This window comes from Hypanus sabinus, chromosome 13, assembly GCF_030144855.1.
Source record: "Hypanus sabinus isolate sHypSab1 chromosome 13, sHypSab1.hap1, whole genome shotgun sequence".
NCBI classification, from domain to species: Eukaryota; Metazoa; Chordata; class Chondrichthyes; order Myliobatiformes; family Dasyatidae; genus Hypanus; species Hypanus sabinus.
The window spans coordinates 74,457,874-74,485,397 of NC_082718.1; the positions used below are offsets into that span (position 1 = coordinate 74,457,874).

The following is a 27,524-nucleotide window of genomic DNA, read 5'->3' on the forward strand; positions in this document are numbered from 1 at the left end:
CGTCGCGGGAGGCGGAGCGGCGGAAGTCGCGTGGTGGGACGATTGAGGGTCGGGCGGTCGCAAGTAAGAAGTGTTTTATCCTTGTGGGGGAACACTATGCCGGGTGATCGGGCTCGAACCACGGATGTTGCGTTCTACAATGTGGAGAGCGGGAACGGCAGAGACCGACGTGACAGGAGTCGGTATTGAACTCAACGTAGGACTCCAGCGCCGGGATTTTCCTCGGGGTTTAACTCCCAAAACCTCTCCCGTGAGTGGGTGTAGCCGCAAAGCAGCGGAGGTTTGAGATCGGAGCTTTCTTTCTCCTAGATGAGCTGCCAACCAGGGCTGACGAGCCCCATCGGCCCGAAGTACCTGTCACTGGTCTTTATCTCAGTGGAAACGGTTCCGTTGGGTTTAGTAGCTGAGCCACACGAGCCCCAAGTGCCTTCTGTCAGCAAAGCTGGGCGAGGGAGGGTGTGGGAACTGCACGGCTGCGCACCTGTTAGGACATCTAGACGAGCACGGAGCCGATGGACCGAAGGGTCAGATCCCATTCTGCTCTCCCCCTGCGATCTTTCCCCGGGATTTCCGGTACTGAGCGTTAAGCGTACTCTGTGCAGGACACAGCTACCCAGCAATGGTCTAGATGCGAATCCTGTTTCCGTGGATTAATGTGGAACAAAACTTCGCACGTTTTGAAATGGAGACGTGGTCATCATGCTTTCTGTCAGTTGTGTAAAAACAGCAATGTAGTAACTACATTTGAAAACCAAGCGCACAACTTTTTCAGCTTTTTGGAAATCTGCAGCACATGCTGATAGTTCTTCGTCAGGTCCTCATCAGAGTCTCGGCCCGAAACAGGCCAATGGGCCAAACGGACTGATTCTGCACCTATATCTGATGGAAATCTTGACTATATATTTCCCTTCATAGATGCTGCCTTACGTGCGGTGCTCCTTAACATGATAAGCAAGTTCAGAACTCTTGTGTCTCTGTCCATTCTAATGTTGACAAAGACGTGAAAGATCAACTGCTTTTTTAGAGCTTGTAAATTATCTGTTGTGCCCTACCCAACTTCATTGTGGGAGTCCCATTAGCAGAAAGTTGACTTGATTCAGGAGATGTTCAAAGCAAGATTGGGAGCTTTATTGGTATTTTCTTCACAGTTTAGTCTGCACATTTTCTGATGTAGAAACATTGGATTGAAATAGTGTGTAGCCTCACTGAAGGCTTCTGTAGGATTTTTATTGCCAACATTCTGAATGTTGATGCTTTAAATATGTAGTCCTATGACTTGATGGGTGAAGGTTTAGCCTCTAAGAAAGTGTGAGATTGCTGTAAGTTTTTCAGCACAGAGGATCTGGGATTCTAAGAGACATTGGGATGGACACATGAATGTGAGAAAGATGGAGAGATATGGACATTGTGTTGGTAGGAGGGAGTAGTGTTAAGGTGTTTTTGATTTGCTTTTTAGCTGGATCGGCTCAACATTCCTGTGCTGTACTGTTCTGTGTTCGATATTCTGCTGCAGACTGTTGAGTGATGTGTATGATATTAAGACTATTGATATTAAATAGTGCTATCTGAGTAAGATATTAAACTGCTCCCTGATGGATTTAAAACTTATTTTGAGGATGTATAGTTGTAAAGGGTTAATCCCAGTGTCTTCAAACAATATCACTAAAACAGAACCTCATTATGGTTATATTTTTGTGTGCAGATTAGCTGCTCCATATTCTACAATAATTAAACTCCATCAAGTGCTTCATTGATGATAGCATTTTTGAATGCCAAAAGTCCTGAAAGTGGGTAATGCATACTAATCTTTTTAATCAATGAGTAATTCAAGGACTTATTATTAATACAGTTAACAATTATTTGTTATAGGATAATCCTCAACAATGACAAACAAGGCACTCATTATATCTGCTCCTGGCAAGGTTATTTTACATGGAGAGCATGCTGTGGTCCATGGAAAGGTGAATTCTTATTTAAAACTTGCGAATAAGCAATCCATATAATTAGACTTTAAAATATATTTCATTTGACTGTAAAACGTTTTGGAGCATCCTGTGATAGTCAAAGACATCATTAAAGTAAATGAGTATCTGTGTAACTAGTTATTGTAACCCTGTTGACTTCACTTTTCTGGTTTGGCTTCTCTTGAAAATGTTTTCTGATTAAAGCACTGTATTATCTGCATCTTAATCTGAGTAGTTAACTTTATTTTTGGTGATATCTAATCATTTATTGGGTGATTATATGATTGAGTAATAAAATATGGTACAGTAAACTTTTCCCTACTTTATTCATCTGAACGAGTGGAATTTTATTATTTTCTATTTCTTGCCTCCACATTGTAAATGATATTGCCAGAAGTTTAAAACCGGAGTGCTTTCTTGGTATAATTAATACAACATATTGGCTGTCAGGTCTTGAGCATCAAGTGAAGGATACTTGTACTTCGGAATTCCTAGATGTTCACACCATTTCCTTTTGTGATTGTAGGTGGCTCTCGCAGTCAGCCTAAACTTAAAAACATATCTCCGGATGCAACCACGTGCTGATCAACAAGTACAATTATATTTGCCAAATATTGGCACCCATCTGAGTTGGAAAACCACGAACCTTCAGTTCCTGCTGACAGCAATTGATGGTAAGAAGAAACCAAATGAAGAAAATATAAAAGAATAAAAGACCTTGTATCACTCATAATGATTACTTTGAAGGGACAGATGAATATCAGTTCAAAACGATACAACTTATCACTGCTATAAGGTGGGTCTATACAGGGTTTCCCAACCTTCCTTATGTCAAGGAGCAATACTGTTAAGCAAGGGTCCAAGTTGGGAACACAACCACTATCTTGATGAAAAAACAACTGATAATGAAAATGCCTGGCCTAGAATAAAAGTCCAGTTAATTCATATTGTCAGATATAAGTTCTGAATGATTATGGAAACTTATTAGAAATAGTTGTTAAAAGGATGCCTCAAATGACATCAAATGCTCATGTATTGAAGATTTGTTGCCAAAAGCGGTTAATGGGTGTTGCTTGGAATGGCAGGTGGTGACTAGTGGGGTGCCACAGGGCTCGGTATTGGGACCACAGCTGTTTACAATTTACGTCAACGATTTGGATGAAGGCATTGAAAATAACATCAGCAAGTTTGCTGATGATACTAAACTGGGTGGCAGTGTGACATGTGATAAGGATGTTAGGAGAATTCAGGGTGACTTGGATAGGCTTGGTGAGTGGGCAGATACTTGGCAGATGGCGTTTAATGTGAATAAGTGTGAGGTTATCCACTTTGGGAGTAAGAACAGGAAGGCAGATTATTATCTGAACGGTGTAGAGTTAGGTAAGGGAGAAATACAAAGAGCTCTAGGAGTCCTTGTTCATCAGTCACTGAAGGTGAATGAGCAAGTGCAGCAGGCAGTGAAGAAGGCTAATGGAATGTTGGCCTTTATTACAAAGGGAATTGAGTACAAGAGCAAGGAAATCCACTTGCATTTGTATAGAGCCCTGGTGAGACCACACCTGGAGTATTGTGTACAGTTTTGGTCTCCAGGGTTAAGGAAGGACATTCTGGCTGTAGAGGAAGTGCAGCGTAGATTCACGAGGTTAATTCCTGGGATGTCTGGACTGTCTCACGCAGAGAGGTTAGAGAGACTGGGCTTGTACACGCTGGAATTGAGATTGAGAGGGGATCTGATTGAAACATATAAGATTATTAAGGGATTGGACAAGATAGAGGCGGGAAATATGTTCCAGATGCTGGGAGAGTCCAGTACCAGAGGGCATGGTTTGAGAATAAGGGGTAGGTCATTTAGGACAGAGTTCAGGAAAAACTTCTTCTCCCAGAGAGTTGTGGGGGTCTGGAAAGCACTGCCTCGGAAGGTAGTGGAGGCCAATTCTCTGGATGCTTTCAAGAAGGAGCTAGGTAGGTATCTTATGGATAGGGGAATCAAGGGATATGGGGACAAGGCAGGAACCGGGTATTGATAGTAGTTGATCAGCCATGATCTCAAAATGGCAGTGCAGCGTCGAAGGGCCGAATGGTCTACTTCTGCACCTATTATCTATTGTCTATTGTCTAAAAGTGGTTCAGTGATATAAATATTATTCATTGATGTGCACTGTTCATTAGTTAAAACAATGATGACAGCATAATTTAATTTCAAGCTAATTATATTCTTCGCCCTTCTCTGCTTCAGTGCCCTGATGGAATGGAATATTATGGTCAGATGTATAGTGGAAAGTTTTGAAGTACTTTCTGCTCCTTAGCTGATTAAGTTCTAATTTTAGATGCACCACTTATGCTTGGCTTGTGTGGAATAGACTGCATATTTATTGGTTTTTCCCTAGTGGAACAGAAGAGACAATTTTATTCATGCAGATTTGTTAATGGGGTTTAGAAACTGTTGTTTGCAAATAAATTGATTGGGATTGTGTCACTCTGTCCCTGAAACCTGCTTCATCCTTTAATAACGTCATTACTGATCTAATTGTAACTTCAGCATTTCTGTCCAGGTGTGATAACTTAGCAACTCCTGTGCTAAGTATCATTTACCCTCTCCTTAAAAATATTTAAGAGATCTGCTTCCATTGTTCTCTGAAGAAGAGACTTACAAAGATATTCACCCTTTGGAAGAACAAAAAACTGCCTCACCTGTCCTAAAACTTTAAAAGACAGAGCTCTTGATCTAGACCATCCACCACTTGCTTCCATGGCTTCAAGTGACCCTGATCGCAGGGCTAAGCAGGTGTTATACCTTGCCCAACGGTGACCTGCAGGCTACTGGAGGAAAGGAGCACCTTACAGTCCTTTGGTGGAGACATATCCAATTCATAACCTCCACCTCGCCACCCAATTCATAATCATAATTTGTATTAACTAATAAACATGAGAAATTTTGCAGATGCTGGAAATCCAGAGTAACATACACAAAATACTGGAGGAACTCAGCAGATCAGAAAGCATCTATGGAAATAGATAAATAGCCGACGTTTGATTCAAGACCCTCATCCTGAAGAAGGGGCTCAGCCCAAAATATCAACATTGTGTGTTTCGCCTTGCATTAACTGATGCCCTACATCCTGCCAATATAAGACTAGTCACCTGTACAGAACTTTGTATTTAGGTAGCTGAAATGAATGTTTTTGATATAACTCTTCCTTTAGTAAACCAGGTTCTCTCTGTAACCACTTTGTAACTTCTTTGAATAAAGAATATACAATATATAAAACTTACTGAATTGTAGTTTCTCAAATTTCTGTTAGTATATTTTTTGCTTGACAATTTATATACTTTTTGTAAGCTAAGGATTAGGAGCAGCACAACGTCTATTAATTCTGGCGCTCATGTTTCCATTCAGAGTTTTTTCCATGAGCTATTAAATGTGTAAATCATTTTTCTTTGTAGCTGATGTCCAGAGTCCAAAGGCTGCGAGCCAGGAGCTAGTGGAGCAACTGAGACAGAAAGCAGAAATACCAGAAGGCTATACAGACATGATGAGCCTCAGTGTCCTCTGTTTCCTTTATTTATATGGTGCTATCTCCAGCAGCAAAAGGTATTGATTACTTTCTGTCATAATAAAATACTGCAACCTGGCAGGAACACTTAACAATTGTTACCAATTTTGATTGCTGTCAGGAAGGGAACATATTAATGGTCAGTCCTTCAACTGTTAGCTGCTTCTCATAGGGAGGCCGTAGTAAATGCATGCATTGTGGTACAGGGGCCCCTAACCATTTTTATGCCATGGACCTATACCATTAAGCAAGGGATCCATGACTCCAGATTGGGAGCCCCTGTTGTAGGTGAAGTTTTGGTGAACGTAAATATAACCTAACTATTTTCTTTAAAAACAATTGCAACATAATAGAAATAAAAATGACACAAATATTCTAACTAGAATAAAATATCTCAGAAAAATAAGTTGGAATAATTGAACAATGACAGGGATAAATGAACAAAATGGCTTCCGAATGTCAGTTAAATACTGCAAACAGAAATTATGTAGACATTGTAGCAGGAAAAGGTGTAACCATCAGATGAATAGGAACAGATTTATTTTCTTTTTAGTTTAGATCTAGGAAGTTTGTTTGTTCGTTATGTGGCATGTCATATGACATTGGAGATCATGGTTTTTCCGTGACTATGATTGTTCTTGGCAAATTCTTCTACAAAAGTGGTTTGCCATTGCCTTCTTCTGGGCAATGTCTTTACAAGACAGTTGACCCCAGCCATTATCAATACTCTTCAGAGATTGTCTGGTGTCAGTGGTCACATAATTAGGACTTGTGATATGCACCAGCTCCTCATACGACCATCCACCACCTGCTCCCATGGCTTCATGTGACCCAAATGGTGGTGGGGGGGGGGGAATACTAAGCAGGAGCTACACCTTCCTTAGGATGACCTGCAGACTAGTGGAGGGAAGGAACACTTTACACCTTCTTTGGTATATATGTTATCTCTGCTGACCCCCCCTCCCCCATATCCAATTAGGAGGCATCAGAGCCACTTATAAAACTTATAGAAAGAAATGATAAGCTATTGACACAAACTCCACCGGAAATGGAGGACTTTCATACCTGTTCTAAACGCCAGCAGCATAACAGGCAGGAGGAGAAAGAAACGATGAATCGTACCCTCCAAAATAGTAACCAATAAAATATATTATAAAATGTTAAAAAGCTAATATGAAAGTGCTGTACCTGGATATTTGCAAAGAGGTAAGTGAATTAATGGCATGAGTAGCAGTCCAGGGGTATGTTCTCATTGCCATCATGAAATGGGGCTGCAGGGTGACTGAAGCATGGAGCTAAGTATTCCAATAATGTTTAGCAAAGACAAAGAAACAGAAAGAAAGGGTGTTATAGCGTTATTAATGAGGGGAGAGATTAGAATAATGGTGTGAAATTTGGATATTATCATTCATAATGTAGAACTTGAATCAGTTTGGATCAAACTAAGAATTGACAAAAGTGAGAAAGTATTGATAAGATCTATTTATTAGACTATTAGTCAAAGATTCAAAGTACATTTATTATCAAAGTTTGTATGCAGTATACAGCCCTGAGTTTCGTCTTCCCCACAGACAGCCATGAATCGAAGAAACCAAAGAAAATCATGGGACCAGTTCAATGAAAAACATCACTACCCTACCTCCCAAGCACGGAGAAAAAACAAATTGCATAAACGGCAACAAAAAAAGTGAAAAACACAAAATCGAAAGAGTCTAGGGATATTCAGTTCAGCTCAGTTCGTTATCTGCAGTCACCCTGATCAAAAAACACCCAAAATAGCAAAAAAAAAGCAGCCAGAAACACATCATAACGTGCGCTACAGAGTCCAATCCACAAACGTGCATACATACATAAGTAGTTTAATTACAAGTGTGTTTAATGGGGGTAATACAGTAATGTTGGTAACATTCATTCTACATTTGAACTGGATTAATCAATTTACTGCAATGAGGTGAAAAACAGAGTAATTAAATGTAAACAGGGTGCTTTACTAGAATGAAATGTTGCAGAACCAACCAGGTAAAGGCCAATTTTGGATTTCTTTATTACTATTAGAAAGGGTTATTTAGTAATCTTGTGGTTAAGAGAGCTTTGGAAAAGAGTAGTCATAATAGGAGAGAATTTCATACTGGATTTGAAAGTGATGTAGTTCAATATTAAAGAAGGCTCTTACATTTAAATGAATGAAAGCATGGGAGGACTTTAAGCAAAGGTTTAAGAGGAGAATGTATTGAAAGGCAGAATAGTTGACAGACAATCCTGGTTTTTAAAGAAACAGTGCAAAAACAGATACTCTTCTAAGCGCTCCAACCAACAGAAAAGGAAATTCATCCATGGCTCAGGAAAAGTTATTTTGCATCAGTCTTCTTGAAAGCTGGATGTAGTAACAGAACAACTTGATGAACTCAAGACTGAGCAGAGCCAGTATTAATTGGTTAGGTGAAAATTATGATTGACTAATTTCTTGCCATTCTTTGAGGATGACTAGTAGAATAAATTGTGTAAATGGGGTGGGGGATGGGAAAACCAGTGTATCTGGATTTTTGGAATGCAGTCATTAAGGTTTTACACAGAAAATTGATTAATAAGGCTTCTGCACAAGGATTGAGAATAGTTATTGGACAGAAAGCAAGGAGTGGAAATATACAGTTTATTCTCAGCTTGGCAGGCTGTGAGTAATGCAGCATTACAGAAAACTGTACTTGGACATTTGATTTTACAATCACTTCAAATAATGCATCACCATCTGATATGGGGGCACTGCACAGGATCGAGATAAGCTGCAGAAAGTTGTGAACTCAGTCAGCTACATCATGGGCCTTAGTTTCCCCAGCATCCAGGACATCTTCAAAAGACAATGCCTCTAAAAGGCGATGTCCCATCACTAAGGACCCCCATCACCTAGGATTTGCCCACTTCTCGTTACCATCAGGGAGGAGATACAGGAGTCTGAAGACACACTCAACAATTCAGAAACAGCTTCTTCCCTCTGCCATCAGATTTCTGAGTGGGTATTGAACCCCTCATTTTGCACTACTTATTTAACTTTTTTAACATATATGCTTACTGTAAGTTACAGTTTTATGTTTTGCAATGTACTGCTGCTGCATAACAGCAAATTTCATGACCCATACCAGTGATATTACACTTGATTCTGATTCTAATGTAACCAAAAGGACCTAATCTCATATTTCCAAATGTGCAAATAACTAAACAATGTGGTTTATGAGTATGGAGGAAGGTCTAAAAAGAGATCAGGGGTTTTGAACAAGCTAGGTGTATGCTAGATGTAATATAATCTGAAATTAGTCACCTTACTGTTCACTCAGAGAGTGGAATGTTTATTCAATAGTGAGAGATTGAATAGTGTTGCTGTTCAAAGGGACTTAATTGTGTTTCTACACAAGTCACTGAAGACCAACACACAGGTGCTGCAGTGAGTAACAGGATAAATTGACCCTTAAACTTTATTATGAAAGATGTTTCACTGAAAATACATCAGACCAAGTCTGAACGATCCTGTATGCTTCTGATCCCCTATCTTCAGAAAGGGTATTACTACCATAGATGGAGTACAAGGAAGATTCCACAGACTAGTTCCGGGTGAGGTGGGTTTGCCTAATTAGGAGAGAATGACCAGAGTGGTACTGAGAGGAAATTTCAACATACATACACAATTATTAAAGAGCTTCACCCATTAAATGCTGGAGGAACTCAGGCAGCATCTATGGAAAAGAGTAAACAGTCAACATTTCGGCCTGAGACCCTTCATCAGTCCTGTTTACCTCAACTGCTTACTCTTTTCCGTAGTGCTACCTGGCCTGCTGAGTTCCTCCAGCTTTAGATTTCCAGCATCCTAGAATTTCTTGTGTTTGTTTTAAGGAGCTTGCCAGGTTACCTGCAGGGAAGTTGTTTCCTTTTACTGAGGAAACAAGGAGTAGGATACATGGTTTCAGGGTCTGCGGTAGGCAACTTAAATTGAGATGAGAAGAAATTTCTTCAGCGTGGTGAGCCTTTGGCATCTTCTACCCTGCTGGGCTGTGGAGACTTAGCTGTTGTATTTATTCTGAACATAAGGGAATCGGGTGCCATAAACTAATACCTGAATTAGGGGTTCCCAACCTGGGGGTCCACGGACCCCTGTTGAATATTTGTCCATGGCATAAAAAAAGGTTGGGAGCCCCTGGCCTAGATAGAAGATCAGCCTGGCCAATGAATGCCAGAGTAGACAGAAGTGAGTAATATATCCTGTTCATGCTTCTTTAAAAAAAGTTAGCTTATTCTGTCACAGATACATCAAAACATACTGTGAAATTTTTCATTTTTGCCAATAACCAACACAGTCTAAGGATGTGCTAGGGACAGCCCACAAGTATTGTCACATTTCCAGTGCCAACATGGCACTCACACAACCTACTAACCCTAACCCATATGTCTTTGGACTGTGGAAGGAAACCCATGCAGTTACAGGGAGAATGTACAAACTCCTTACAGACTGTGATAGTAATAGAATCCAGATCGCTGGCACTGTAAAATGTTACACCACCTGTACACTACTGTGTGTCAATATTAAAGTATTTACTGTACTATTGTACTAATATCATATATTTCTAATTCCAGTCAGTTGCCAAGTGTAGACATTGTAGTTTGGTCTGAGCTTCCAATAGGAGCTGGCCTGGGATCCAGTGCTGCATATTGTGTGTGTCTTGCAGCTGCTCTTCTGACTGCCAGTGGGGCCATAACTTGTCCAGACCTGCAAGAGAAAGACATCGCTAGGTAAGCAACACTCTGTTTTGAAAATATTATTCAAATTATTAAATTTGTTCTTTTTTTCCGAGAAGAAATAATCAATAGCCACGTGAATATCTTGATTCTAAACATATTAACAGTTTAGTGATGGAAAAGAACACTTTACACTTAATGGAAAGGATAGAAACAGGATTGGTGAAGGGTCTCGGCCTGAAGCATCAACTGTCTTCTTTTCCATAGATGCTACCTAGCCTGCTGAGTTCCTCCAGCATTTCATGTGTATTGCTAGGAATTTTAAAAAAAGCCCTTGGTAGTATCTGCAACATTTCAGTCCACGGCCTCTTGTGCCATGATGAGGCCACCCTCAGGGTGGAGGAACAACACCTTATATTCCGTCTAGGTAGCCTCCAACATGATGGCATGAATATCAATTTCTCCTTCCAGTTTAAAAAAAAATCCCTTTCCCTCCCCTCTTCTTCTATTCCCCACACAGGTCTCTTACCTCTTCTCATCTGCCTATCACCTCCTCCTGGATCCCTTCCTTCCCTTTCTCCTATGGTTCACTCTCTTATCAGATTCACTCCTCTCCAGCCTTTTATCTTTGCAACCCACCTGGCTTCACCTTTCACCTTCTATCTACCCTTCTTCCCCTCCCCCTGCCTTTTTATTCTGCAGTTTTCCCCCTGCCTTTCCAGTCCTGAAGAAGGTCTCAGCCCTAAACGTGGACTGTTTATTCATTTCCATAGGCACTGCCCGGTTTCCTCCAGCATCTTGTGTGTTCCTTTGGTAGTATGACAGGAGGTATAATTTAGAATCTATTCAATTGCTCTTCTAATGTTGAAAATGTAATCTTATTGTTTCACCTAGAATTAATACATGGAATGGGAAGTAGAAAATGCTGATTACAATTGGCCTAACAAAATCATATCTGGTGTTTATTTTTATGAGAAATTATTTTTATTGACATGTATATCCTTTCTCAATCTTTTACACACAATCAGATGGAATGATGATGAACTGGAACTGATCAACAAATGGGCTTTTCAGGGAGAAAAGTTGATACATGGGAACCCATCTGGTGTGGATAATGCCGTAGGAACATGGGGTAACTTTTATTTCTATCTTCAAGTTTGAACATTTTGCACTAATTAGAACTGAGCAATTTTTTTTTACTAAATATGGCTCTTAATGAGGTAGATGATACAAATTTTGTTTTTCTAAATGCCTCTGACCTAACTTGGTGAGGATCTATCTAATCTTCATCGTAGCTAAGTGCTGTGTCGTTTGACATGGGTGATCACGGTCCTTCCACCATGGTTAATCTTGGCAAATATTTCTACAAAAGTGGTTTAACATTGCCTTCTTCTCTGGGCCATGTCTTCACAAGAGGGGTGACCCCAGCCATTATCAATACTCCTCAGAAATTGCCTGGCATCAGAGGTCACATAACCAGGATTTGTGATATGTACCAACTGCTCATACGACCATCCACCACCTGCTCCCATAGCTTCATGTGGCCCTGATCGGTGGACTATGCAAGTGCTACACCTTGCTCAAGGGTGACCTGCAGGCCAGCAGAGGGAAAGAGTGCCTGTCTGATTACATATAATGAAAAGCTACTGTTTTATGTATGCTGGGTTCACCTGCAGCTGAAGAAGATACATGAAATGCAGTAATTTAAATCTCTGCTATCTTTATTCGCTTTTTCTTCTTCTGTCAAACTGCTTGGTCAGCAATTTTGAATCAACATGAAACCTATAAACCCTTTATCCATATTATGATTCACTCTTCATCAAAAAGAACCACAAAGAAATCAAACTTTGTTTAGTGAGAAATTTTCATAATTGCAGTTGAGACCTGATTTAATAATGAAACTATTAGGGAAAGCAGCACGTGTCAGAAGTCTTGCATATAGAATGCAGAGTATAAATTTAATCCTGTATTTTATTCACATCCATTCTGACTTGTAGTATTGGAACATGTGTACAGGGTTGGAGGGAAGACTGCATATATGTTCAGAGTAACCTGGTCAACAGGCAGAAAGAATTTACACAGATGACCATCTTCCTCTATAAGCAATACTAACTGGAGGGAAACTGAGGATTTGCAATCCTCCATTAAAAAGTAAACATCATTAAATAAATTAACTACCTGCTGCTGATCACTTTTAGGGCAATTATATTGAAGGAACTTCTGACAATATCTCTATATCAGTGTCCACAAAGATATAAGGGTTAATTGCCCCCAGTACTCTAATGTTTTGGTGGGGGAGGTGTGTGTGTGTGATTTATTAAGCTCAGCAGTTACTGTAATCAATGGTCAATTCCTTCATTGACTGCACTTAAGTCGCTCTGTCCTTCAAGTATAAAATACTACCTTATCCTCTACCTGTACAATGCTGTTTCTCTCTAATTCTTTGTGGCTCTTTGCTGTCATTTATTGAACATGGGATTTATTTCCATATGAAGAGATGCTGTTTGGCTTAACTATTTCATATGAAGTGATACACAAAGGAGAAAGAAATAGAAAGTTATACTAATAGGATTAAATTAAATTAATTGGGAGAAGGTTCAGGCAGTCCAATCACAGGCTAGATCTCTTGGATCAGATAGTCTGTACTGTAAATTTCATTGGTATTTAAGAAAGTATAACAAGCTACAGAACCTTTCCATTGGGGATTGACTAACAACCGTAATGATTCCACTCTGTATTTGTTCTGATTGTGTTCCTGTGAAACACTTTCATTAAATTGTGACATTGGATAGGATGCTCACTGCAGCACTTGGATTTATCACTTGCATATTATTTAACTACTTCCCTGAAGATCTGGAACTTCTTGCTAGAAGCTTGTAATTGGAGGTGAGTAGTTAAAGAATACATTAGAAAAATCTTGTAATTTGTCATGAAGGTTGTGAGGGGCATCCAGCAATTTGAATATGGAAAGGGCAGGATGTGGAAAAACCTGGTGCTGCAGGCAGAAAACCAAACAATGTACCAAGAAAATGATTATTTTTCAAGAATTTGAATGATCAGAATAAGGGAGTATGCATGTTTCACCAAAGTAGGAAAGAGCTGCGTCTTATAATAATAGTTGGATGATAACATTGGATGGTGAAGGAATTTTTGCTCTGAACTTTTTAATCAGATCAAGATATAGTGAACACTCTTGAGTTAAACAATATTAGGAAGGACCAAGGAAAGAAGAATGTGTGCTATAATCTCACAGAAAAGGAAGGAAAGGTTATACACTTTATTTGCAATAGTCCAGATATGTTGTAATTGAGATTACTTGCAACAGGCGAAGTTATAAATCCTTGGAACAAGCAGTATTTGTAGTTTAAAGAATTGATTAACGGTCTTTCTTAGAGTGGATATGCTGTTTATTAGATGAAAGTGGTACAAGTGTTTTGGAGAGTTTCTTCCTACTTACTTGAAATTAACTAACATCTGACAATAGTCATTGAAAACAAGAGAAAATCTGTAGATGCTGGAAATCCAACCAACACACAAATTGCTCGCGGAAATGCCAGGCAGCACCTATGGAAAAGAGTACAGTTGACTTTTCAGGCTGAGACATTTCTGGTCCTGCTGAAGGGTCTCGGCCTGAAACATCAACTGTACTCTTTTCTGTAGTCATTGATACAAGTCGGTTTTCAATTCTATATTACCTAGCCACTCATTAAAATATTAGCTCAGGAAAATAATGTTATTCACTTAGAATATGTACTGTGCGCTCTTCTAATTCATCAGTTGGTTCATTCATATATCGGTCAGCTAAACAGGAACTAAATAATTAACATAATTATCTTAATAAAAAAAGTCAAACGTCGAACATTATCTTTTGTTTCTTTTTTGGCTAGATGTTTAATTCTTCTTAGGTGGAGAGACGTTGCCCCACCCACTCAAGCTCAATGGCTTAATGATATTATGTCCTGTTTAGATCTTGAAAAAATTCACTATTCACTTCTTAATTTGGACATAAAGTTTCATGAGGTATGGGGACCTTTTCTTGAATATTTTTATAACTCCTCTTTAGATTAAGTCTTTTTTTTTCAGTCCCTTTCAGCTTTTTTCTTCTTTCTTTGGTAGTAGGCTTATTATTATTATTTTTTATTCTTATTTTCATTTACCGTTTTGGGGGTTTGAATGCTCCGACTAATATTTCCAACAGCTTGCAGTGGTTGGACTGGAGTTTTTTTTTTCTGCAGGAGTGGGGGAGGATACTAACTTTACATGACTTTATTTTGGGTGCTTTTTCATCATTATTTTGAACTATATTATTGTATGTTTATTTTGCACTGTATTAATCTTTATTTTGTAGAGAAAGAAAGAAAGAAAAAGTTAATCCCAGTAACAGTAATAGTGAATTGTCATTAAAAACTCACCTGCGTCCTGAATTCCATCAGGAAGGAAATCTAACATTCTTTTCAGTAAAACATTCTTTACTGACCCAACAGTTGAAGAACAATTAGACATGGTGTTACTGCCAATTTTCTTGTCATGTGAACAAATAAATATTATTTTATTTATTCATAATGTGGGTGTCCCTGGCAAGACCAACATATATTGCCCAGTTTTCATTGTTAATGTTGGTGGTAGGTGCCATGAAATGCTGCATCCCATATAGGAATGGTCCTTTGAGTAGTATCCTATGACTAAGTTTAGAACAATTAAGTTTTATTTTCAATTATGTCCTAGTGTAATGATGGGGTTTGTGTCAGCATTGTAGCACAAGGATAATGTGGGAGCCTGAAATTTTGCAAAATTCTAATGCTACAAGGGTATTCATCAATTAAACCAATATGCACCTTCAGTCTAATGATCAGAATCAGGTTTATGATTCATGTGATGTGAAATTTGTTAATTTAGCGACCGCAGCTCAATGTAATACATAATCTAGCAGAGAGAGAGAAAAATAATAATAAATAAAATAAAGCATAATTATAAATAAATAAGTAAATCAATTACCTATATTGAATAGATTATTTAAAAATGTGCAAAAAACTGAAATACTGTATATTAAAAAAGGTGAGGTAGTGTCCAAAGCTTCAAAGTCCATTCAGGAATCGGATGGCAGAGGGGAAGAAGCTGTTCCTGAATCACTGAGTGTGTGTCTTCAGGCTTCTGTATCTCCTACCTGATGGTAACAGTGAGAAAAGGGCATGTCCTGGGTGCTGAAGGTCCTTAATAATGGACGCTGCTTTTCTGAGACACCGCTCCCTAAAGATGTTCTGGGTTCTTTGTAGGCTAGTGCCCAAGATAGAACTGACTAGATTTACAACCTCTGCAGCTTCTTTCGGTCCTGTGCAGTAGCCCCTCCATACCAGACAGTGATGCAACCTGTCAGAATGCTCTCCACAGTACAACTATAGAAGTTTTTGAGTGTATTTGTTGACATGCCAAATCGTTTCAAACTGCTAATAAAGTATAGCCGCTGTGTTGCCTTCTTTAGAACTACATCAATGTGTTGGGACCAGATTAGATCCTCGGAGATCTTGACACACAGGAACTTGAAGCTGCTCACTTCAAGTGATGCAGATTTCACTATTATTACCAGTTGCATTTTTACTTACGAGATTGTGTATCTTCAAAATTAGTGATTTCTTTGCCAAGTTGTAATGTCAAAATCATCCAACAATGCCTTTTCTTCATTCATCAATCTTCATAGGTGAGTACGCTCTGTGGGAATTATCACACCAATCCAAAAAGGTGCGTTTTAGTAAGAGTTGCTAGGTAGTGATCAAAAATTCCAACAAATTTACCTTTTGTAACACAGAGTCAGTAGTGAACTGGTAGTCAGTCACACGTTGTCAGGTGAAATTGGTTGCTGGACACAAACTTGGGATCAAACTAGCTTATCCACTGAAACTATCTGCTGTTTAATTGACATTTAATTAAAAGTTTATCCCACAGATTCAATAAATGATCTCAGAATCCAAGTTATTAAATGTACTTTTTCATGATAGTACGCTGCTTCCAATCTTAAGAATGTGTGTTTTTTTGTAATTTAGGAGGAGTGTTGAGATATCATGCAGGTAAAATTATCCCTTTATCCAGGTACCTATTTTTTTATATTCATTAATAATAACTTTTAAAAATTGTTCTCAACAGAATGTAGTATTAATTTTAAGAACACTATTCTATTTTGAAAGTATACAACAATAAAAAGAATATGTTTAATGTATCATTGACAACATTATTAAGTTAATATCTTGAATGATAATGAAGGGTTTATTTGGTAATTTAACTAATTCAGTAATGTATTGATTTACTTAAAATTATTGATTTTGTTTTCTGTTCTTAGCATGATTTAATTTTATTTGATGTTCTAGTTCCATACTGTAACTCCAATAATATAATCCTCCTTATCCTGTGTATTTTACATTCATTTTGTTTCGCTTAAAAATTGTAGCAGTTTGACAAGTGTTGTTATTTCCTTTCTCTCTTCCTGGCTGCCACAAGGAAGTTTAAGACAGTTGGATGTAGGCATGAAGTTGAAAGGGCATAATAATAAATAGATAACATTTTATTAATAAATGTATGTAAAATAATAAGCATAATAATAAATAGACAAAAGAGCAGGCCACAATAGCCTATACATTATTCTGAAAGGTAACTGATCCTGAGCCTCTACTCTAATAAGCTATCTCCACATCCCCATAAGTTTCTAAAAATGTACCATTGTTGACTTTTAATATCATCATCAGCTGAGAATCCACACTCCTCTGAGGTAGAGAGTTTCAAAGATTTGCCCACCTGTTAAATAGTTTTCTCCTGGCCTCCATCCCAAATTGGTGACTTTTTATCTTGAATTTCCAGCCTCTACTTTAAGACTGAACGAAGTGAGCCTCTTGGCATTTTTTTTGCCAATACTGACTGATATGTATCCTTGTCCTGATATGAGAAAGGTTGTAGTCAACATCTACATCTTAAAGTTTGTTAAATGTTATGTACTTTATCCAGACACTGCGGGGATGGTGTAGAGAACTGAAATGAGTGGCCTTTTTTGTGTACATAACCACCGGAGATGCAGTACTTTACCATTTTGCACAGGAACCACTGGGGATGCAAAACTTTGCTTTGCATCTTCCTTTCCCACTGTCCAGAGACCCAAGCTGTTCTTCCAGATGAAGTATATATAATTCACTTGCATTCTTACAATTTAGTATGTTTGGTGCCCATGACCTAGTCTCCTTTATACTAATTGGGTAACAGTTGTGCCAAGAATGTGTTTTAAGTACACACAACTTCCACTAGAATTCTTCATTTCCCTTACACACTGATCTGTCTGGCTCGCGGAACGGACCCATATCTTCTGGCTATTTATATTGCTGTGCTGTGGACTATATCTTCAATCCAAGAATTTCAGATAGCCAGCCAACCTGGTTAGTTCTGTCATAAGATCATTCATTCACCTGGACCACAGTGAGCCTGGTATGACTGCTTCCAGCATTCTCCTTAATTTCAGATTTTCAGCAGCTTCTATGGTCTGCATTTCATGATTTGAGTATTAAAGTTACTTTAATATTGTACAAGCTTTATGAGATTTTCGTAGGAGTTCTGTGTGCAGTTTTGCAGTTGTATATTTGCCATGGATTCATTGTAGCATTGATTCAGTAGTTTATGCAATGTAGGCATTGTCCTTTAAAAAGAGAGCAATTGAGATTGACCTGGACTCTCAAGAGTTTAGAAGAAAGAGATGTGAATTTATTTACACCCAAGACAACACTGACATTTTTCTATAGATCCAGATGATTTGCTATATTTCTTATATTTTTTTATTTCAGGCTTTCCAGCATTTTAACTTGTTTTTCAACTTTTTATTAAGTGTTGAGTGCTTTTTCTCTACAAGACATTCAGAATTTGAGGCTATTTCCAACCTGTGGTTCATAGAGCACTCAGTTAACTGTAGGGGTCCATGGTATAAAAAAAGTTGGGACCCCCCCCCCCCCCCACCAAGTGCCCCAAATATTCTCCATTTGGGATGGAGATGAAGTCAATTTTTCTCAACCAGGTGGTTGTAAATCTTCATATTTTTTCCACAGAGTGCAGTGGATTCTCCATTTATGAGCACATTGGAGGTTAAGGTGGATAAATAATAGGATTGGAGTGTATAACAAAAAGGCTGGGATGGTTCACAAAGCCACAAGTTATAACCCTGCTTCTAACATTCAAAGATGTCAGGTCTGCAAATGGGACTTATATTATTGTACCTCAGAGGCAGCTGTGAAGAGGAGTTGAAAATAAAATGGTAAAATTCCTTTCAGATGTTTGCAGTGGTTCTTGTTTTTTTTTGTTGTGATATTAATGTTTGAACTGTCTTGCTTTCTTTCAGAGTCCCCACTCTCCGGATACTGCTTACTAATACAAAGGTCTCAAGAAGCACTAAAGTATTAGTAACTGGAGTAAAGGACAAACTTAATAAGGTTTGTTATTTCTGTTTCTTTTAATGCCTCCTGACAGCAGAAACAAAGGTTTTGGATTTTGATCTGACAGACCACTCTCCATATCCTTTTGCTCTTCTATTTCCCTTTATAATCTACTATGTGGTGGTTGTTCTTTGTGTGCTGATGATGACAGGAAACCTGGGCTGTTGAGCTTTTAAAGTGAAAAGGCCATTGCACTGGGGCCATTCCACTTCCTTGATCTTAGAAGTCCCGTCCAGTGATACAAGCAAGTGTCACAACTATATCTTCTATTTAAATCATTGCGAACCAACACATTTCGTGATGGGTGAGGTGATTTTCTTCCTTCAGTTTCACATTAAGGACACATAGTGCTGTCCCTAATGAAAACCTAGGTTTGGTATCACCTAAACATTGCCAGGACTGTAGAGATGGAGTTATAGAGAGAAGTTGGGCAAGCTAAGAGCCTATTCATTTGAGTAAAGGAGGCTGAGGGATGATGTATAAAATCATGATGGGTATTGATAGATCTGGTGAATGCACCCTGTATGTCTTTTTTTCCCTGGAATAGGAATGAAAATAAAACTAAGGGGCATGGATTTAAGGTGAGAGAAGAAAGATTTGAAAGGGATCTAAATGGTAACTTCACACAGAAAGTGGAACATGCTGCCAGAGGAAGTAGTTGAGGAAAATACAGTAAAAACACCTAGAAGTTACTTGGACAAATACATGTACAGGAATGGTTTAGAGCAGGGGGTCCCAAACTGGAGTTCACAGATCCCTTGCTTAATGGTATTAGTCCATGACATAAAAAAGGGTTGGGAACCCCTGGTTTAAAGGGATACAGGCTAAAAACAGGCAAGTGGAATTGGCTTAAATGGACATCTTGATCAGCATGGACCTGTTCCTGTGCTGTATTTCTTTACAGCTCTGATCTGCGTCCTTGTAACCACTGAATCAAAAAGGAGCAGATGCTGGAAATCCCAAAACAAAAGCAAAAAACATTGGAAGGATTCAATAAACCAGGCAGCATTTGTAGAGGAGAAATGGAATTAATATTTCAGGTCAATCTCCTTTCTTTGTAGCTGTAAAAGTGACAAAGCAAGTGTGGTATTGTGTGGCAGGGAGAGAGAGCAGAGTGCAGACCAAAATTGTTGAGGTAACAATTATTTAACACTAAATTTCACCCCTGCCCCTACTACTAATGTCAGGCTAGCTGCTTTCCACTCAGTGGGTACTTTTGAAAGATGTTTGCCAGTACATCCATATCTTTTTAGCTTCCTCCTCCTGAACCTTAAGATGCAGGATATCAAATCACAAGGATTGATCACCTTTCACTGCGATTATCTTCAACGGTATTGATATTTTACTAATGCTAATTTAACATATCTTGAGGAGCACAAAGTACTTTGTGTTTACAAACACAACGATGTGTACAAGGATGCTGTCAGGTCTGGAGGATCTGAGTTAGCAGGAAAGATTGAATAGTTTAGGATATTATTCCTTAGTAGGAAGCTGATTGAGGGGGGATTTGATAGAGGAGTGCAACATTGTGAGAGGTATAGACAGGGTAAGTGCAAGTGTACTTTTTCCACTGAGGTTGGGTGGGACTACAACTAGAGGTCATGGGTTAAGAGTGAAAGGTAAAGAGTTTAAGGGGAACACAAGGGGAAACTTCTTCACTCAGAGGGGTTGAGACTGGAACGAGCTGCCAGCACAAGTGGTGCATGCAAGTTCGATTTCATCATTTAAGAGAAGTTTGGATAGGTACATGATTGGTAGAGATATGGAGTGCTATGGTCCTGGTGCAGGTCAATGGGACTTGGCAGTTTAAATGGTATGGCATAGACTAGATGGGTTGAAAGGCCTGTTTCTGTGCTATATTTTGTCTGTGACTCTGTGTTGAAGGAGAACTCCAGTGGAAAAAATCTGGAAAAATTATGGCTTGGCTGTCTTCTCTGTCACCCCTTGTCATAATTACATAAAGGACAATAGTGAATAAAGTTATTTTCTTGTCTTAGCTACCAAGCATAATAAAACCTGTGCTGGACTCAATAGATGCTATTTCCTGCGAGTGTGAACGTATTCTGGCTGCTATTGCATCTGGTGGTGATACAAATGAACACTACACAATCCTGGAGGTAAGCTTCCATTATAAATTAATCTATTAGTAAAAATCTGGGCACATTATAATGATATAGTTGATGGTTGCTAGATTTTTGAGGAAGAAACCACAACTTCTGTGGGTTTTTTTTAACTTGTACTTGTTCAGGTAGAAATAATTACTATTTCATGCCAGGCCCAGATTTTCTAAATGAGTTTGATGACAGCACCTGTACATGCTAAGGATGATTGATTATCTCCAAACTAATTACTGTACACTCAGGCTTTGAGAGTGAGTTCTGAGAACATGGTTCTGTGATGAAAATAATAGCTATGTGAAGTTGTCTGTTGAATAAAAAATCCTGCTAATACCTTGGAACTCTGGTTACTGGAGACACAGTAGCACAACACTTTGCAGTACCAATGACCTGGGCTCAATTCCCACCACTGTCTGTGAGGTGTTCGTACATTCTACCTGTTCCACTGTGTGTGTTTCCTCCAGGTGTTCCAGTTTCCTCCCACAATCCAAAGATGTATCAGTTGGTCAGTTAATTGGTCATTGTCACATAATTAAGCTAGGATTGCTAGGCAGTGTGTCTCGAAGGACCAGAAGGCCATATTCAGTGCTGGGTCTCAATAAATAAATTAAATGACTATCAAGATACTAATCAAATAATAAATATTTTATTTGTTGTACAGAGCTTAGATGTGCAGTTGATATAAATAAAGTGAGAATAAAAGTAAGAAAATAGTGGCAAAGTGAGGAAATGCAGTGTATGTAGCAGGATTATGTCATGCATTTTGAGAGATGCAATAAAGCACTCAAAATTTGTTTTAAGCAACACTGAGTGCATTGGTCATTGTAAATTGTCCTGTGATTGGGCTAAGGTTAAATAGGTGGTTGCTGGACAGTACCATGGTCTGTTCCATGCTCTGTCTCTAAATATATAAATAAATATATGGTTGTTGGCAATATTAGTGGACTACAGTCTTATACAAACTTAAGATTGCATGCAAGATGAGCAGAACAAACATTTCAAATTGTCAATTACAATTGTGATTGCTCCATGATTTCAGGAACTTATTGACATTAACCAGCATCACCTGAATGTCATTGGAGTGGGTCATTCCTCATTGGACAAGTTATGTCAGGCAACAGCAGCATATGGTCTGCACAGCAAATTGACTGGAGCGGGAGGTGGCGGATGTGGCTTAACACTGCTTAGACCAGGTACAGTGACTATTTTGGTGTGTGATCTTTAGTGAGTGTACATTTTTCAAACATAGTACAACATTTATTTGTTCTGTTCTTAACTATGTATGCTTATTTATGATAATACAGAGGAGGCTATTGGATTCATGCAGTGTTGATGAAGGTCTTTACTCTTTCTAGTGAATTCTATACTTTATGAATCTGAGATCAGGGTCTCATCCCAAAATGTCTCTATAGATGCTACCTGATTTGTTGAATTTCTCCGGCATTTTCTGTGTGTGACTTCTCTCTGTCCCTTTCTGTAATTGCATCAAAATTCCACTAATCAGATTTTTATGAAATCTTGATGCTTTGGCATTTGGCTGTATAAACTCATCTACCACTGAGAACCAATAATGTATTGAATTATTTCAGACACCAATTTTTCTTCTCAAGTTATCTTTGAATTTGTATGTTTGGCTCATTTGGTTGTTTCTTGTGCTCCTTGTTAAATAATTTGGGCCCCATTGTCCACATGCCCTCTATTTTCATTGGGGCCCCATTTCTTGAGTTTCTTTCAAAATCTTTTGAGCCCCATTTTCCATGCTTTACTTAAACTCATGTGATTAACTTAAAAATGTTATTACATTACTGTGTAACATCTTTAAAAAAAAAACTCTGTTACAAGAGTATTGGTGTTCAAGTGGGAATAATATCAAATTGTCTGGAAAGGCTGCCAGTCCAGCAGCACCAGAGTCCTGATGCGGTTGGATTGTCTGGCATTTTTCTCTAATTACCTTTGCTGTATTGTACCTTGGGTAGCTGGCTAGGTGATTAGTGGAGGAGAGGATGGGGTGATGCCAGACGATCTCTGAAGAGTATTGACAATGTCTGGGGTCAGACATCTTGTAAAGACACAGTCCAAGAGAAAACAGTGGCAAACCACTTCTGTAGAAAACTTTACTGAGAGCAATCATGGTCATGGAAAGACCATGATTGCTTGCATCATGTGACATGGCACATAATGAACAAGTGAACTTGCAGACTTAGTTGGCTTTTTCAGCACCACGTTATCTCACCACCTATTTGGTATATGGAAATACTTGTATTTTATTAGCCCACTCAACCCCAGCTTATACTTGCATATTTGTTTGGTATATCCTGATTATAAAAAGGTACTTGAAAATTTCCCTTGCAAAAATCCTGTCATGAGAAAAAGTACTTTGGAGTCTACTGTAGTTCAACTCTAAATGTGTTCTGTTAAATATGTCTTTCAGATACAAGTCCTTCTGTGGTAGAAGCTTCTAAACAGGCTTTAAAAGACTTTGGGTTTGATTGCTGGGAGACAAATATTGGTGGATTCGGTGTGTCTTTGCAGTTGCCATCCTCCCTGCGGAAGGACGTATTTCAGATTTTATGTGACATGAGGAGTTACCAATAAGGAACTTTGGAAGCATATTGTAATTATGCTGATCATTTGCACATACCATGTTTGTTTATTAGATTCTGTCTGTGTACATTGGACTTGATCACCTCATTTTCAATCATCTCATTTTTAATTTAATTTCCGTTCTTTTCTTTCTCTCTATACCCCCCTCCTCTTCTCCCACAAAGCAGGGATTCCCAACCTTTTCTTATGCCATGGACCCCTACCGTTAACCAATGGGTTCGTGGACCTAAGGTTAAGAACACCTGCATTAAAAAAAAACTTCTTTGGTTTTTCATTTTCACCTTTTAAATGTGATAATCCAAAAGTATTTTCATTGGAAAGTGCTGCTTATTTTCAGTTTGGTTCCTAATTGAAGATTAGTTCTTATATAAATAAATGCTTGAAAAGTGAAGGCATTCATCCATCCAGGTAGGAGAAACTATTCTTGCAGAGTATAGCTGGAAGAAGGTTCACCAGTCACGTTTTGAAACCTTTTAATTCAAGCAAATTACTTGTTATTGGTGGTAATGTCTTGTACTGTTATAAACAATACACTGAATATAAATTTTCTGAAGGAGCATAATGAGTATTTAGTGGGGAAAAAAAAACACTACATGAAATTCATTAATATGTTACCTGCATTGATGAATTTTAGTTATGGAGAGAAATTGGAGAGGCTGTATTTATTTTCCTTTGGAGCATAGGAGACTGAAGGGGACCTGACACAGGTACCATATATAAAAGGTGTAGATGTCAGAATCCTTTCCCATGGTAGGGGTATCAAAACAAAAAGGTATAGGTTTAAGGTGAGAGAAAGGAGATTTAAAAGATATTTGAGGGGATTCTTATTCATCTCTGTAGTGAATGGTTAATATCTTGAACTGACTATCTAAATGTCTCATTAAATGTATAGTGATTGTAGCTGACTCCACCTCATCCTCGGGCAAAGATAGAAACAAGAGTTGGAAGGATTTAGACCGTGTATATACAAGTAAGTTCTAGATGGGCAGGGAGGTTTGCATGAATGTGATGGGCTGAAGGGCCTTATTCTGTGTTGTACAAATGTATGACTCTCAGATCTCTTAGGATAGTTTTCATGTACTTTTCTTTGGTTTTGAGAGAAAAGACATTAATCAGGATGTTGGAGTAGCCGGCATCCATGAAATGAAGACTTATTGAAATCTAATTCTGTCTTTGTGGTCTTGTTTGCCTCACAGGGACAAGAAATGTGCAGTGTGTGGTTTTGTTTGTGGTGTATCACCGTTGAATCACCACTCAGCTTTATTCCTCTTCTCTGAAAGATGCTGCCTCACACTGTTCACATTAATTGTTAACATTATCAGTTAGGGTTGGTATGGGCTGACATTGTTGGAAGAGGAGCTCAGATAATTGTAAACAGGTTTCAGAATTTGAAATCTGGTTTCTGTCTATGCCAATACATTTTTCCAGTTAGAATCCTGAACAGTATTTATAATTGAAAATTTCCATTTTTTGTTTACTTTCATGTTGCTATGATATAGGACTGCTGTCCAAAGTGTATCAGCATTAACACAAGATTTCAAGAATGTTTGTTCAAATGCAGGTAACTAGCTTTGTGCAAATCACAAATTAAAATTAAAAAGAGTTACATGATGGATGTGTAATGTGTATTTACTAAATGATACACTCTTCATTTTAACCCTGATACCTGTGATGTGAAAATACAAACTTTAATGGACTAACTAAATAGCAGCTGTGATCTTGTGGAACATTGCCTCATTGAGCATTTGAAGATATTTTACAGACAAAAATGGATAAAAGAGGGCTATTTTGGTTTTCTGTTTTCAAAATAACATGGAATTCAGCTATATGGACAAAAGTTTTATTTAAGATTGCTTTGGAGGAATAAATATGCAGATCTAGCACATATTTCAGGTTCAGGTTTATTATTTATTTAACGGTATAAATGTATACCACCAAACGAAACAATGTTCCTCCATACTAAGTTACACAACACTGTACATAAAACTCTCACAGTACACAGAGTAATATTACCACAAATAATAAGTTGCATTTATGACACCAGTCCAAAAGTAAACAGTAATATGCTACTGGCACTTCACATTTGATGAGACCCAGGAGCTGGCAAAGAGTTTAGTAGCCCTACAGAATGGGGGAAGAAGTGTTTCCCAATATATCAGTCCTTGGCCTGATGCTGCGGTATCTCCTGCCTGATGTCAGGGGGTCAGAGAGAATGTTGGACAGGTGGGAGGAATCATTGATAATGCCAAGGGTCCTGCGAAAGCAGCACTCATGATAAAAATCCCAGATGGGTGAGAGGGAGACCCAGATGATCCTCTCAGCAGTCCTTGCAATCTTTTGTAGGGACTTGGGGTCAGATAATAATAACTTTATTTATAAAGCAGTTTTCATACAGATAATTTAGATCAAAGAGCTGTACAATGGGATAAAAGTGCAAACATAAAAATTAAAATAAGCATGAAAATTAAAGATATAAATATGTTAGTTAAAAGCAAGGTTAAATGAGTAAGATTTGATCAGGTGTTTAAAAAGGGTCAACCGAGTCTGCATCCTTCATAGTTTTAGGTTTTAAAATTCCACAGTTTAGGAGCATCGTTCAAAAAAAGCTGACCTGCTAATTATCTTTTGAGGGAGATTGTTTAAATTTAGAACAGCAGAAGAAGACCTGAGAGCTCAAGTAGAATTATAATGGTCCCAGACCATTAGGAGCTGTAAAAACAAGGAAGAGAACCTCGGACCTACCTGGAGAGTACCTGAGGAGGAAGGTAAAACTGCGCAAGCACAGGTGATGTCAGCAGTGAGCGTGGGCTTTAAAAAGCGGCCCACTTTCAGGTGTGGGCAGCGGAGTGCACAGGAGCAGAGTGCTGGGCTTTGGCTCAGCGGGCTTTGGTGCAAGAGGACTTCGGCAAGAAGAAATCAGTGAGCCTGAGTACGTGCTTTTCATTTATTCTGACTAATCTGGGATCAGGTAATGGGGGAGACAGTTAGAGCAGTGGTGTGCTCCATATGCAGTATGTGGGAGGTCAGGGTCAACACAGTTGTCCCTGATGACCACACCTGCAAAAGGTGCATCCAGCTGCAGCTCCTATCAGACCAAGTCAGGGAACTGGAGCAGGAGCTGGATGAACTACAGATCATTCAGGAGGCAGAGGCAGAGATAGATAAGAGTTACCGGGAGGTAGTCACACCAAAAAGACAGGAGGTAGGCAAATGGGCGACAGTCAAGCGAGGTGGGGAACCGACAGAGAGAGAAGAGCACCCCTGTGGCCGTTCCCATCAAAAATAAGTATACTGTTTTGGATACTGTTGGTGGGGATGACCTACCAGGAACAAGCTGCAGTGGTCCTGTCTCTGGCACTGAGGTTGGACCCTCGACTAGGAAGGGGAGGAAGGAAGAGAAGAGAGCAGTATTGATAGGGGATTCTATAGTCAGGGGGGGCGGATAGGAGATTTTGTGGGGAAGATCAGGAGTCTCGGATGGTATGTTGCTTCCCTGGTGCTGGGGTCTGAGACATCTCAGATCGGGTGCAGGTTATTCTCGAGAGGGAGGGCAAGAATCCAGATGTTGTGGTCCATGTAGGGACCAATGACGTGGGTAGGATGAGTGAGGGGGTCCTGCGTAGGGAATTAGGTGCAAAACTGAAGAGCAGGACCTCCAGGGTAATAATCTCAGGATTGCTACCTGTGCCACGTGCGAGTGAGGCAAGGAACAGAAAGATTATACAAATTAATACGTGGCTGAGAGGATGGTGCAGGAGGGAGGGCTTCAGGTTTGTAGATAATTGGGCTTTGTTCCAGGGAAGGTGGGATCTGTTCCGAAGGGACGGTTTACACCTAAACTGGAGCAGTACTAACATTCTTGCAGGGAAGTTTGCTAGTGCTTCTTGGGGGGGGGGGGGGTGTTAAACTAAATTTGCAGGGGGCGGGGATCCAGAATGTGAGAGAGGATAGCGAGAGGAAGAATAAAGGACAGGTGGGGACTACATGGTTCCGGAATATTAAGTGTGTAGTAGAGAAAGGTGAGGTGGAACAAGTGATAAGGAGGACACATGTACATGTACACATGTCTGACGGAACATGGAGTTAAATGCGTTGAAAGAATAAGTA

The 27,524-nt window shown here is 39.0% G+C and overlaps 1 protein-coding gene across 3 annotated transcripts; it reads left to right on the forward strand.

Moving 5' to 3' along the window:
- On the forward strand, nucleotides 1–25,028 carry mvk (mevalonate kinase). 3 transcript variants are annotated; one of them, XM_059987892.1, is made up of 11 exons: nucleotides 1–63; nucleotides 1,870–1,961; nucleotides 2,491–2,638; nucleotides 5,409–5,556; nucleotides 10,139–10,294; nucleotides 11,269–11,372; nucleotides 16,279–16,324; nucleotides 18,603–18,693; nucleotides 20,694–20,813; nucleotides 21,853–22,006; nucleotides 23,245–25,028. In XM_059987892.1, exons 2-11 carry the CDS (start codon nucleotides 1,884–1,886, stop codon nucleotides 23,406–23,408), a joined length of 1,209 nt encoding a protein of 402 aa, XP_059843875.1. In that variant the 5' UTR covers nucleotides 1–63; nucleotides 1,870–1,883; the 3' UTR covers nucleotides 23,409–25,028. The 3 variants fall into 3 exon arrangements, with proteins under 3 accessions (XP_059843875.1, XP_059843876.1, XP_059843874.1); XM_059987893.1 differs by having other exon boundaries at nucleotides 59–196; XM_059987891.1 differs by lacking the exon at nucleotides 1–63 and adding an exon at nucleotides 70–250.
- Nucleotides 25,029–27,524: the final 2,496 nt, after the last annotated feature.

What these genes read in the sequence shown, in the direction of transcription:
- mvk (XM_059987892.1), top strand. Translation starts at nt 1,884, where the DNA reads ATGACAAACAAGGCACTCATTATATCTGCTCCTGGCAAGGTTATTTTA. An exon ending in CAAGAGAAAGACATCGCTAG is followed by an intron (nt 10,295 to 11,268) that starts GTAAGCAACACT and finishes ACACACAATCAG; the next exon opens with ATGGAATGATGATGAACTGG. An exon ending in TAATGCCGTAGGAACATGGG is followed by an intron (nt 11,373 to 16,278) that starts GTAACTTTTATT and finishes TTTGTAATTTAG; the next exon opens with GAGGAGTGTTGAGATATCAT.